Source organism: Pygocentrus nattereri, chromosome 21 (assembly GCF_015220715.1).
Source record: "Pygocentrus nattereri isolate fPygNat1 chromosome 21, fPygNat1.pri, whole genome shotgun sequence".
NCBI classification, from domain to species: Eukaryota; Metazoa; Chordata; class Actinopteri; order Characiformes; family Serrasalmidae; genus Pygocentrus; species Pygocentrus nattereri.
Window position 1 is genome coordinate 27,738,146 of NC_051231.1, and position 14,633 is coordinate 27,752,778.

The following is a 14,633-nucleotide window of genomic DNA, read 5'->3' on the forward strand; positions in this document are numbered from 1 at the left end:
GCCAAGCCAGAGCGCACGGATCAATACAGCAGCAGCAGAGCGGAGCGATGATTGAGGGCTCCATCTCTACTCTCATCACTACTCAAAACAATGAGGCGTCTGTTCATTTAGTTCAAGCTCAGGATGGAAAACTGTTCCATTTTACTGATTTCAGATTTTTATATAAACGCTGCCGCTAAACAAGAGACCACATGGCTGATCTGTGAATGATGGACACAGGCGGCTTGTAGAGCTCATCCCCTTATAGTAGACATTGTCTTTAAAATTAAACAGGAAATGCCAAATTCCAAGTCCCAAATCAAAGAATTAAAGAATTTGTTGTCTTTCTGGAATCTCCTCAGGCTCTGAATAACTGTGAGACATTCTGATGCACCAATTTGAAGGTTGAAATCCTAAAACGAAAAGGAATGGAGATTGTGTCTCATGTGAGATTCCAAAAAATGTCACTCCATATGCCAAAAGGAATGCCAATAATTTCCTTGGAATTTGTGGTGTCATTGAATATGGATGTTTTTTTTTAATTTAGGGCCCGTTTTGAAATTTAAGCTTTTTTCAAAAATTAAGAATTTGCAATTATATTTTTGGAATCTCATATGCAGGCACTAAAAAGCTATAAGACATTCTGACACTGATTTGAAGATTGGGATCCCAAAACAAAGGAGCAGAGCCACCTGAGATTCGAAAAAAAAAAAAAATTTCACTCCAAATGGCAGAAGGAATGCCAAGAAGGATAATTTCTTTAGACTTTGTAGTGTCTCTCATGGGATCTTTTTTTGTAATTTAGGACCTTTTTTGGACAATTTTTTAAAAACTTGAGCTTGTTAAAAAGAATTGTGTTGTTTTTAACATATTTTGGGAATATTTTCCAAATTTGGAATTTTTAACTACACAACATTTCCAAAAGTATTCACTCACCCATCCAAATCATTGAATTTAGCTGTTCCAATCACTTCCATGGCCACAGGTGTATAAACCCAAGCCCCTAGGCCTGCAGACTGCTTCTACAGACATTAGTGAAAGAATGGGTCACTCTCAGGAGCTCAGTGAATTCCAGCGTGGTACCGTGATCGGACGCCACCTGTGCAGCAAGTCCAGTCGTGAAATTTCCTCACTACTAAATATTCCACAGAAAACTGTCAGTGGTATAACAAAGTGGAAGCGACTGAGAACGACAGCAACTCGGCCACAAAGTGGTCAGCCACGTAAAATCACAGAGTGGGTTCAGCGGATGCTGAGGGGCATAGTGCGCAGGGGTTGCCGACTTTCTGCAGAGTCAATCACTACAGACCTCCAAACTTCATGTGGCCTTCAGATCAGCTCAAGAACAGCGTAGAGAGCTTCATGGAATGGGTTTTCATGGCCGAGCAGCTGCATCCAAGCCTTACATCACCAAGCGCAATGCAAGGCATCGAATGCAGTGGAGTTAAGCGCCGCCACTGGACTCTAGAGCAGAGGAGACGTGTTCTCTGGAGTGACCAATCACGCTTTTCTGTCTGGCAATCCGATGGATTCGGCCCCTTAGTTCCATTTCATGCTCCCAACTTTGTGGGAACAGTTTGGTGGCGGCTCCTTACTGTTCCAGTATGACTGCACACCAGCGCACAAAGTAAGGTCCATAAAGACATGGATGAGCGAGTTTGGTGTGGAAGAACTTGACTGGCCTGCACAGAATCCTGACCTCAACCCGACAGAACACCTTTGGGATGAAAAAGAACGGAGACGGTGATCAAGGCCTTCTCGTCCAACATCAGTGTTTGACCTCACAAATGTGCTTCTAGAAGAATGGTCAGAAATTCCCATAAACACACTCCTAAAACTTTTGGACAGCCTTCCCAGAAGAGTTGAAGCCGTTACAGCTGCAAAGGGTGGGCTGACATCATATTAATCTCTGTGGATTAAGAATGGAACGTCACTCAAGTTCATGTGCGTGTGAAGGCAGACGAGCTAATACTTTTGGCAATATAGTGTATTTTTTTGGAATCTCATGTGCAGGCACTGAAAAGCTAATGCTCTTATTTGAAGGTTGCAATTTTAAAATTAAATATTACAAAAAAAGCTAAAAGTACCACAATTTTCTTAAGATTTGTGAACTTGTTTTACTTTGGAATCACTTTTTGCTATTTGGGAACTTATTTAAATTTAGGATAATTTTCACAGAATTTGCGATCATATTTTCAATATCCAGGCACTGAATAAATATTCTGATGTTGTAAGTGAAAGTGTTCATGCGAGCCAACAAATCTCTTTTGAACTGAACGAGGAAAAGAAAGAGAAAGAGAGAAGGAGAGAGAGAGAAGGAGAGAGGGAGAGAGAGAGATCCACATAGTGATTTCCAGAGGTCCCTAATGTAGCTCACGTTTGTGCAGCTGTTTCTACAATAACACTGCCGACTCAATGCGAGCTCTTTTTTCAAGGCTTTTTTTTGACCACCGCAAAGTACATCTGAGGACTCGAAGGACATGCATTCTGCGGAGGCCAGCGCAAAGCCGCTAATGCTTCAGGCCTGTCAAAGGCATTAGTGCTTCACCACCTTTAATCAAGTCGGCAGTGTAGGTAAACAGTTAAAAAGCCTCATTTTTCAAAGCTATGACACAGCGTATTGATTGGATTCTAAATACCGCAAGTACTTTAGCTGGCTGTTTAAAATAGTATGTGGGCCCGACAGTTAACAACAGACATACTTGAGTATATCCACCGATCAGGCATAACATCCTTGTTTCTATGCTCATTGTCCATTTTATCAGCTCCACTTACTGTATAGCTGCACTTTGTAGTTCTACAGTTACAGACTGTAGTCCATCTGTTTCTCTGATACTTTGTTAGCCCCCTTTTACCCTGTTCTTCAGTGGTCAGGGCCCCCATGGACCCTCACAGAGCAGGTAGTATTTGGGTGGTGGATCACTCAGCACTGCAGTAATACTGGTGTGTTAGTGTGTGTTGTGCTGGTCTGAGTGGATCAGACAGTAGCGCTGCTGGAGTTTTTAAACACCTCAGTGTCACTGCTGGACTGACAATAGTCCACAAACCAAAAATATCCAGCCAACAGCGTCCTGTGGGCAGCATCCTGTGACCACTGATGAAGGACTAGAGGATGACCAACACAAACTGTGCAGCAGCAGATGAGCTGTCGTCTCTGACTTTACATCTACAAGGTGGACAGATGAGGTCGGAGGGTCTAATAGAGTGGACAGTGAGTGAACAGTGTTTAAAAACTTCAGCAGCACTGCTCTTTCTGATCCACTCATACCAGCACAACACACTAACAAACGAGCACCACGTCAGTGTCACTGCAGTGCTGAGAATGATCCACCACCCAAATAGCTCTGTGAGGGTCCATGGGGGTCCTGACCACTTCAGAAAAAGGGGGTAACAAAGTATCAGAGAAACAGATGGACTACAGTCTGTAATTGTAGAACTACAAAGTGCAGCTATACAGTAAGTGGAGCTGATAAAATGGACACTGAGCATAGAATCAAGGTGGTGGTCATAATGTTATGCCTAATTATTGTAGTTGCATCTTTGCAGTTCTGAAAGTGTTAGGACATTTTTCATCAAGTTCAGGTTAGTGAGTTTCGTTCCAGCTTGTGTGACGGTAAATGCCTTGGACACTCGCTATTATTAGTATTAGTGATTTTACATGCTCTACTGTGAATTTCCAAAAATCAAAATAAGACTAAATAATCATGAAATTTTCATAAGGACTGCTTTCTGGAAATGAAATGTGTTGGAAACAGTGGGTAGAGGATGCTTCGTCGCTCGTTGTTCTAATGCATTTATTCATAGACCAGATGGCGAGTGTACCTCCGTCTAATCTGAGTCAAAGACCATGGCATGCACTTGGCGATGAGGAACCAACAACTGTCAATCAACCTGCTCGTCGAAATACTCTTTTAATTTCCAATACAGGACAAAAAAAGTCAGCAAATTAATGTGCATGCGTTCCTACCCAATCTCTACATTATACTTAATACATAAATGATTCTATTAATACAAAATATAAAAATATGTGATACATCATTTACACATTTACTTTACATCCTTAACTTAGTGAATTTATTACTTCATTTATTCATATACACCTTGTTACTGAATAAACTGTGAATTTTCCCATAATAGAGACACACTGCAATGAAAAAGCGGTACCACACTAAAAACTGTGCTGGCTATCAATGGGTTAAACTAAGCTCAACTGCACATTGGCCCCATTGGTGGGGGTAAGCTTTGTATGAGATGCAATAGCCAGGGTTATTTATGAATATCAAAGGGAAAAACCATGCAAAAGCATGTGCGACACTGAAATTACTGCATATCACTCGAACAACCTCACAATACTGAAAAGCGTTGGACTGGGACATGTGAATTCTTGTTGTGCAAAGGAGTGCCTCAGGGGTTAATGTTAGGATATTATACAGTTCTTGCTTTTCCTGCGCTTGCGAGTGTGCAACTGTCCACGGCTGCCCAAATGACCAGTTCCTGTTAGTCCTGAAGTGTTGTATTTGTGCATTAAGTCCTCATTGGCCATATACCTCAAGTGGACCGGCTTGGGAATGGGCTCGCCCAAGAAATAGCCTTCATCCTCAGACTCGGACGAAGAAGAGCAGGTGGAGCACCAGTCGTCCTCATAATCGTACTGATCCCAAGCATAGCGCCCCAGGTGACGGTTTGGGGTGGGGTTTTGGAGCGTGAGGTCAGAAGTTGTTCGAGGGCATGGCCTGAAGGCCTGCTGTCTTGACCTGCCACTCAAAGGGTCCCTTGGCCCACGTGAAGGGAACCTATCGTAATCCTCACGGACTCGTGGCTGCGACCTTTCAGGAAGAGGTGGGCGCCTCTCGGCTGCCAGGTTGAGTGCATTTTCAGAGCGGGAACGCCTTGAACGGCGTGAGCGATGATGGTGTCTTCGTCGAGGCTCCTCCAATTCAACAGTGCGACGGTGAGTCCGTTCGCTCATGGGTGCCAAACGGGCATTGTTAGCGTTACTAACCAAACTTGCTCTGTCCTCTTCCTGGTAGGTAAAGCCAGGTGGCAGGGCTGTTTCCTGTGTGTAAGTTAGTGGATACTTCACCTGCACAGGTGGTTCCATCTCCAGGTAAGGCTGACCAGTCGTGAGGCTGCGGAGAGACTCTGAACTGTGGAACTGGACTGAAGAGTTGAGTGTGCCCATGTTGCTTTTCTCTGAGACGTTCATGCCCGAGTCTTTGCTCAGGTCAGGCATGGAGAAACGAGATAGGTGCTCCTGTCTCTTACCACCACCATCTGCAGACGTACCTATGTGCAAGAAAAGGAGATGTAATGTTCAATGCTAATTACTAGGAAACTGTGTAACTGAATAAGGGAGCAAACAAACTGTATTTATTAAAAAAAAAAAAAAAACAAAAAAAAAAAAAACAGGTGAGACAGCATCTCATAAGTGAAACAGCTACATCTAAGTGGAGCTATTTATGGAAATATTTAAATATTTCTGTTTTGTGTTCCATTTATAAACAATATCACGCTAACATGACCTATCATCAAATAGTGGATATAAAATTAATTCTGTAGCATTCCATTAGCACAGATACCTGTAGCATTGGACAGTGCCAATGACTCCATGGACCCGCGAGGCGTCTGCTCCAGTGGAGTCAGCTGTTCGCTAAAGCCAAGTGCGCTGATGGGGTTCCGGCTGCGGCCCACCTGTGGCCCAACCTCCCTGTCCCTCTCCCTGTCCCTTTCTCTCTGGAACACATGGAGGCTGACTGAGCGCTTGTCCATAAAGCCGTTGGGTGGCAACTCGTTAAAGCTAGCCTGTGGTTTCAGCTTGGGAGGGTAATAGTCTTCTGGCTCTGCCTGGAACCAGTTCTCGTTACAGGAATGTCCCTTCAGGGCAGATATGGGAGGTCTTTTAGATGGTGTTGGCTCTTTGAGCCGGTTGTCCTGAGGTTGACCAGGGGCAGGGTTGGGGGAATAGGACGTCCGGATGTTGCACTGACTCAGCAGCTGGAGTGGGGTGGGGGAGGATTCATTACGGCTTTCATAGTCATACATTTCGGTTGGGTTCTTCCAAGATGAGGGCTCTCTGGACAGGCTGGGGGTTTGACTGGACAGGCTAAGGAGGTCCATCTGCAGGGACAAAGGGTCCACATCAGCAGAATAGCGGCCACTAGAACCCTTTCCACTACCTCCAGCACCACCACTGCTAGTCTTGCTGGATTTGGAGCTTCGGCGAGCCTCGCGGGTTCTGGCGTTTTGGAAGGCCGAGTCTGAGGAGTCCGAGCCATTGGCATCCTCGCCCACGCTGCATGCCCGCGAGCAGAAGATCTGACCCTGTTTGGGCAAGAATGGGCGTCCAAGGAGGGACTTCTTGCAGCGGGCACAGCAGAAGCAGGTCTCAGTAGCGTGCCAGTGCTGACCACCATATGTCATCTGGCCTTGGTCAATGCCTGCAGCATGAAAAACAAACCAACATGAAAGTCTAAACTGTACAGCAATGTCTAAACTCTAATCTGTTTGGTCACCATGACAACTTCAGTTAGAATAACTATTACAGAATGAGAGTTCCTAAGTAAGGTCCTGGGAATTGAAATCTGCCCTATTAAACACCAGCTCAAAGCCAACGAATGTAAGGCTGACCGCACTTTAGTTTTGTTATCCTTTTGACATCAATTGACATCACATACTTTTCATGTTTTTTTTCCTTGTTAAACAAAACAAATGTAAAAAGTCACTGTGCTAACTAGCTTTAGCTGTAATTACAGTCAAACAAAGCCCTATTTGAGCTGGATTAGTTTTTCAGAGGAGGTCCGGTAATGTAATCTGTGCATGATTTGACTTGTTGATTCATATGGGATAAAGAATCTTTTTAATTTCCTTAAATAACTAGATGACATAAATGTCAGCATTATATGACAAAAGCCACACTTCCAAACAACCAACAACAACCTTGTGCAGCTAACGGCACAAAAAAGAAAAAAAATATGATAATGGACGAGAGAGATTTTACATCGTGATCACTGGCAATTCCAAATGACAGTGCATAATCATAATGTACGGGAGGGAATATAGACCAAGGGCTTTTTTCCATCACCTGGTTTTGTTATTACTGTGATATTGATTCAAACAAGACTACTATTGCTATTATTATTAGGGAGATCAGAGCATGGCAAATTATTTCACTCCAGAATTATTGCTTAGCAGACATGTAAAACTAAGGACACTGCAGAAAAATGCTACAGATATCCTCTGTAATCCCTGAAATTACAGCACCTGCTCATATAAAATTAATCCAGCACAAACAGAGCATAATACAGTAAAGTGACAGTAACTGTTCTACACTTCTAAAGATTAATTAACTCCATATAAATCAAGATACATGCCACCAAATAGTAAAACAAGTAAAATGAGAGAAAGCACTCACACCATTAAAATGGAAATGCAATAAAGTGCAATTAATTGCAGGTATACTTGCATAAGTTCCAAATCAAATGCAAATCCCTCAGCTGTGATTTTTAATGAGCTATTATAACTCTTGAGTAACAGAAGTGTAGAAAACAAGGCCTAAATATCAGGGTAAAGAAATAAAGTCAAATTCCCTTGAGGAGTAGAAGTGTTTGGAGAAAACTGATTATGCTGTACGCCTTGCACTACACAAATACATTACATTTTAATTACAGCTCCACTTACATGGACCAGGTGGCCTCAGTCTAATGGGCAACATCTGTTTGCCAAGCGTTTTCCAAACGCTCTCCGTTTCTAATCAGTTTCCCTCGCACAGTTTCGGCGTCCCGTACAGAAAATGAATGCAGCCTGAATTTGTCCTGAGTGACACGCCAAAACGCAGCTGGAATTGATGCTGGGGTGGAAACCAATGAGCCAACAAGGAGATATTATGGGATGGAGGGCTGCCTTGTGACACGCTGGGGGTGAACGGAGTAATGGAAACACCAGGCATTTATGAATTATATCTGTAACAGCTTTTGTTTTCAGAAAAGCTGCACCCGCTCTTGGAATGCCAGTAGACAGAGTTTGTGCGTTTAATAGTAGGAAAACGGATCATTCTTTATGAAGAATAAGCCCACTGTGGTGCTGGAGAATCGGCGCTGAGTATAGGTTTTCCTGTAGTGCTTATCTTGAGCTAAATTTTAGTCTCAGATTTAAGCCTCAACCTTTGATACTATTAATTTTAGAATTTGGTTTGCAAATGTTTATTAGAAAATGGTTTGCAATATGGTATCAGGAGTTTTAAAAGGGGGATGCAATCGATTTGTCAAATGTTCAACTAAATTCAATAAACAAAAAGTAAACAAAAGTAAAGAAAGTCATTCAGAGTGGTTTAAAGTGAAATGCTCAGTTCTAGAGAAACCTAAAGTTAGAACTGATCACAGTGGTGGTCATAGGAACCAGACTAAGAGTTTAATGCCTCTGAAAGTGACATTACATTAAGTTATTACATTAAAAGGTGATGAATACATTGCTTTACTTTCACTCTTTTCACAGATTCACACAGGCTGACTGGTGGTTTTGGATGGTGAATAAAATGGCTACATGTGTGCTGTGGTCATTGTGAGCTCTGGTTCCTATCACCACCACTGTAATACCTTGCTGGCCATTTTTTCTACTATGAGCAATTTCTCATCAAATCACTCTGAACGACTTTGTTTACATCTCCATGAACGACATGTAACAATTTAGCAAAATCTCTGGAATTCCTCATTAATGGAAATTTGTAATCATTTAATTAAAAAAAACACTTCGTTCTTTCATTTAGTCTTTTTAAAATCAAACAGCACATGGAACCCTTTTTTAATGGCTTTTTCGGATGCTTAGAATTACGTTACCAGCAATTTGCATTAATTTTAATAAGAAATACACATTTACAGTTATACTTTTTAATTGGAACTACAACCCCAATTCCAATGAAGTTGGGACGTTGTATAAAACATAAATAAAAACAGAATACGATGATTTGCAAATCCTTTTCAACCGCTATTCAATTGAAACACTACAAAGACAAGATATTTAATGTTCAAACAGATAAACTTTATTGTTTTTTGCAAATATTCACTCATTTTGAACAACTGAGCCTTTCAGGGATGCTGCCTTTATACCCAATCATGACACTCACCTGTTTCCAATTAACCTGTTCACCTGTGGAATGTTCCAAACAGGTGTTTTTTGGGCATTCGTCAACTTCCCCAGTCTTTTGTTGCCCCTGTCCCAACTTCTTTGAAACGTGTTGCAGGCATCAAATTCAAAATGAGTGAATATTTGCAAAAAACAATGAAGTTTATCCGTTTGAACATTAAATATCTTGTCTTTGTAATGTATTCAATTGAATATAGGTTGAAAAGGATTTGCAAATCATCGTATTCTGTTTTTATTTATGTTTTACACAACGTCCCAACTTCATTGGAATTGGAGTTGTAATAACAGCAATTCTTATTCATTTTAAAAGAAAAACAACTGTATTACAACTTCTATAACTGATTTATAATCTGACAAAACATGGATTCACCTTCTATTCTTTAAAAACGTGATTAAGAAATTCTTTCATAAAAGCAATTCTTTACAAAATGTCGCTACAAGACAATAGGGACATATAAATGGCTTTGACGAACAACAAAATTTTTATTTGATGTTTGCAAAAATAAGAAGAAAACACGTCAAAAGTCAAGCAGCTAGTAAGAATGAAATAATATCTGATAATAATGGACTGACAAGTTGGAAAAATCGAACTATTGGTAAAAAAAAAAAAAATTGGCATAATGGACTGACAATCAGCTTACTGTTTCTATGGCGCTTGGTTGTTGCTGTTCAGGTTGGTTGTTGTTTACAGGCTGCGTACAATTGCTACTTCTGATCGTTCAGTGTTCTAGAAGTACTTTATCACAATAATAACTGTGCTATTTTTCATCCTTGGCCATTCCTCCCTCTTTCAGCTTTTCACCCTCACTGGCCTACTTAAAAGCAAGAAGCAGGTCAGTTGTCTCACAGGTGTCCCATCTCTGCAGCCCCTTTCTCCAGAAGACTGAATGAAAAAGATTTGTCTTGCTTGGCCTGGGCCAGTGAGGATGTTCAGTTGGCAATGATGTATGGGGCTCTTACCGATGTGTTCTCCGCAGGAGTCGCAGTATTCCGCGTAGAGTGACTCGAAACAGCTGCAGCAGTACGGCCGGCCCTCCTTCATGATGTAGCGCTGACCGCCCAAAACCGTCTCGCACTCAAAACAGCAGAAGTGTTTCATGTGCCAGTGCCTGCCTTCTGCTTCTGTACACTCATCCGCAAAGATGATCTGAGGGAAGAGAGAGAGCAAGAGTGAGGGTGAGGAAGTGGGTGTTTTTACAATCTTCTTTACTGTTGAAGACAAGTGCTTTGTTAAATTCTATGAACATATTATACTTCTTTGGCTGTAAGATGCACACATGAAAGCCACTGTCCAAGAAAAAGTAGGTAGGCATGTTGATATTACAGTATAATTACAGAGATGCACTTAAATTTGGTGGCATTTTTAGTTCTTTGGAAAGAGAAAAACAAGCAGCAAACAGATGAACTAAAGCTATAAAACCTAAAGGGCTCCACATTCTCCATATTCAAGTCTAACCTGAAATCTTATCTTTCACACTTGCCTATAACCTCCCTCATGCCTTCAATGTCTGACCAGGCCATTGTACAGCATTTCTTATGTAAACTGCTCTGCCTCACCACACTCATAACCTGCCCTCAGTCTGCTATGCTCCTTCATTAGACCTCCCATATACTGCCTTGTCTTTTTGTTTGTATTATTGTGCTCTTGTTGTCTGTGTTAAGTGTGTTATTTATGTACTTTGAATTGTAAGCGTCTTTGGGTCCTTGATAAAGCGCTATATAAAAATAAAGAATTATTATTATTATTATTATTATTATTATTATTATTATTATTATTATTATTATTATTATTATTAAAGGGCCAGCCAAATTAGTGCTTACCAGTGAAATTTTACCTGCAAAACTACATTCATTACAAAGGAATTCGCCAGGCTGAGCGATTTCGTGTCCCAAACCTCTAGTGCGAATAAATTTCATGTTCTTGTTCTCAAGTTTGACTTGAAATTTCGACCAACAGCGCTGCTGCTTTGGCAGGGCTGACCTTTGAAGTGGCCACCACTTGCAGCACTGAACTTCTAAAATGGAGGAAACGTAAATTGTTTGGCAGCATATCAACACTAAACTTTAAAAATTTCTTCCTCACAGCCTGTAAATAAACACACGAAAGAGAGAGTGCATGATGTGGAGTCAGTAGGGAGACTACGACTATCTTTTCTATATAATTCTTAAACTTTTAGTATTCCTGCTTGTGGTAGACAAGTTAGCCAGCATTCTGTGATGCTAGCTTCATGGCTATAAACAGCTGCACAGCCACTGTCGCCAACCTCAGTAGTTATCTACACTTTTTTGCTCCAGATCAGTGCTCAGCATTATGCTCTTTTGAGTTTTGGATTCTTTCAGTTTTGCATTGTTACTGTAGACAGTCAGTTAGCTAGCCTGCTGTACCAGCATAAGGATGATTTTTTTTTCTACTATATAATAGAAAAATTAGATATCATTTTATATTATATATTACATTTAATTATATATAATTATACAAATAAATTGTGAACAAGAGGCCATTTTGAACTATTTCTACTGATCTATTCATCATGAAATATTCATCCAATGTCAAGGGCAGCTGACACAGGTGTAGATAAAATAGTGTTACATCTATTCGTTACATTTTAATGTGGTTTCAATATTACAGTAATACTCTGGTGCCTGTAAAGCTTCTTGCTTTAAGTGTTGGGGAGCAAGATAGTGAGAGAGAGAGGCACAGACAGACAAAGGGAGAGAAAGACACAAAGAGAGAGAGTGACGGAGAGAGTGATGGATGGATGCATCACTGAATCATTGACTAGACGCTGAAAGGAGACGTGCCCACCCCCCTCCATAATCCCACTTAAAGGAACAGCTCAGGCAAACATGCTAGCATGGCTAAAAACAAATGGAAGCTGGTAGCCACATCAGCATGCCTGCATTTGCATAATGCTAATTGGTGGCTATTCATTTTTGTTTACTGTTGGCAGCATTAGCTTGGTTCACTGAAGTATTCCTTTAATGAAAGAACAAAGACAATACATCCCAACAGACACAGTCACTGCAGTATTAGTCCTGAGTTACTGCACCAAAAAGGCATAAATAAGCTACATAACAACGGATAAAAGGATGTTCTCAACAGAGTAAATATGGTAATACCTGTACTGTGCAATACATATTTCAATAATCTACTCAACACAAAGCACAATTTCTTCTACTAAATATTGAATACTACTACAGATACCACGTCCAAAACAAAGACCGTTACAATTCAGGACAAAGGGCTTCCTATCTGAATTATGCATGAAAGCTAATCATTTCACTGTCATTTATCAAAGCCAGTCTTTACAGCTCGTGATCTCTGTGTTTAAAAATGCATGTACTTCAGAGTGTTTGCCATGCTATAATTCATGTTCACCATACAGTCATCCTGGTTCTGAAAATATACTGACATCCTATCATTACTGATGGGTTTAAAGGGCATTACTGTTGTTAACACAGTTGCTAATACACCTGGACACTCTTCTTCAGTCTTCATATAATAATCCAATAACTGCAAGCTTCCCAGTCTCCAAGCAATTTCCCATTTTGGAGCTCCACTGGCATGTTTTTCCCTTCTTTAACAATCTGGACTCAACTCATCAACTTCTTACCAAACCCTTGAAGAGCTGAACTGAGCATATTAAAGTGGGATAAACAGAAAGCAATGCAAGAACAATGGTTTTGAGGACTGAGACTGGGGACACTAAACTGTAGAGTACACCAAGGTACAAAGGATGGGGCAGTTACTGTTTTAATGATACACTGAAGTACAGAACCCAGTATTAACCGTATCATTCCAAATTTACTGATTACCATGCCGCTGCTGTCAGAACAAAACTTTGTATCTCTGTTTTTATCGTTTTTCAGGAGGAAGTTAACAGCAACATGATTGTAAATCCACTGTTCTGAGAGCTCGTTTGTAATGCTGAATGTATGTGATGCTCTTACCTCGTCGCAGGCTGAACAGCGTGGTTTCAGCCTCTCGGCGTGATGTCGGCCGCAGAAGATCTTTCCGTCCTGGTAGAAGTAGATCAGATCCACCAGCAGCTCATCACATATACTGCACACGAAACATTGAGGGTGCCAACAGACACCATGACCCGCCCGAGATGCAAACACGGCAATGTCGCCACCGTTAATCTGACCACCGCACTGAGTGAGAGAGAAACCGAGAGAAGCAAGATGAATTTATGGGAAATCAATACAGTGAGATTATAACAATGAGAGTGACCAATTAAAGAATATTCAGAATCAACTTGGTATGATTTAAAGAATGTTATTTTCCACCATAAATTACCCACAAAGGCTCAAACTGTTCAATTATCTGGTGCAACACAGTTGATTAACAGTGTTATGACCAGAGTTAGGGGTTAAAGACAGGTTTAGATAGAATGAAGATCATCAGTAGAGTCAGGTTTAGGTTTAAGTTCAAGTTAAAGACAAAGTGAGCATCTATAATACATCTACAGTGAGCTATCAAAATACAGTGATAACAAAACATTTTTAATTAAAAAAAACCCACAAAAAATGAATAACTGTATGTACTTTATCTAAATTTGCCACATTTCCATTCATTCAAACAGAGTATTGTCGGGCATGTCTCCTTAACACAAAAAAATCAGAGCATTTTGGTACTATTTGTTTGGTTTTCACAGAATGGAATTTTCTTTGGACCAAAATAAATAAAAATGTTGACACAAGTGGATGGAGTGCCAGCTACATTAAGCCTGATCCGGTTCTGATCGTGTTTGTTTCCTGAGCTCTAGATATGCCACTGTCATAAAGAGTCTAATTCCACCTGCTAGTTAGGACTCTACCAGTCACACAATACTACCAACACTACAAGGGCTTCCTCCGAGAGCTGTGAAGCGCCACCCCATCATTTTGAAATGCTGCTCAGAGAAAAGCGCCAACCTGCAGTTCTTATAAAGTCAGACGCCGGCGCTGTCTAGCATCTTATTGGGTTATCTGGGTGGGTGGGAGAAGGGGACCATCCTATCCACCCACTTTAGCAGTGTTTACGTACTACATCAACGTTTTTGGCTTTAAAAAGTGAGGAAAATTCAGTTTGTTATGATATGGGCTCTTTAAAAGTACTCAGATCAGGTCCTGGGGCAATTAAACCAGATCGTGCCATGTCTATTCGACAAATTCACTGAATGTAATACAAACAACATTTCTGTATAAGTGGGCTAGATATCCACTTTGCTGTTCTTACAGTGACCTGTAAAAGGAGTTACGTGAGATCAGTAGGACAGGATAAATATGCTCCACAGTTGTAGAGGTGAGATAAACATAAACGGCTTGATCACAGAGATGAGAGGAAACAAAATGGCACAAGGTCTGATGACAGCTGAGGTTAGACCAGGGACAACGCAGCGTGTGCCGTGGATCAGCGATCAAGGAAACCACTGAATTAACAATCTGACACGTAGTCATAAATGATTCCAGTTTAGTGAGATCAGCCATCGCAGTGACATATAGAGGTCAGTGGATGGGTGGGGGATTAGATC

The 14,633-nt window shown here is 41.0% G+C and overlaps 1 protein-coding gene across 3 annotated transcripts in view; it reads right to left on the reverse strand.

The window, feature by feature from the left end:
• Nucleotides 1–3,865: 3,865 nt before the first annotated feature.
• The window catches only part of prickle2b (prickle homolog 2b), a 163,213-nt gene continuing 152,445 nt past the window's right edge, over nt 3,866–14,633 (reverse strand). For all 3 annotated transcript variants that reach the window (XM_037532429.1, XM_017711617.2, XM_017711608.2), the window contains 4 exons: nt 13,069–13,272; nt 10,078–10,264; nt 5,559–6,416; nt 3,866–5,265 (listed from right to left, as the gene is read on the reverse strand). In XM_037532429.1, the coding sequence (XP_037388326.1) occupies nt 4,397–5,265; nt 5,559–6,416; nt 10,078–10,264; nt 13,069–13,272 (2,118 nt within the window). In that variant the 3' untranslated portion in view covers nt 3,866–4,396. The remainder of the gene's footprint in view (nt 5,266–5,558; nt 6,417–10,077; nt 10,265–13,068; nt 13,273–14,633) is intronic.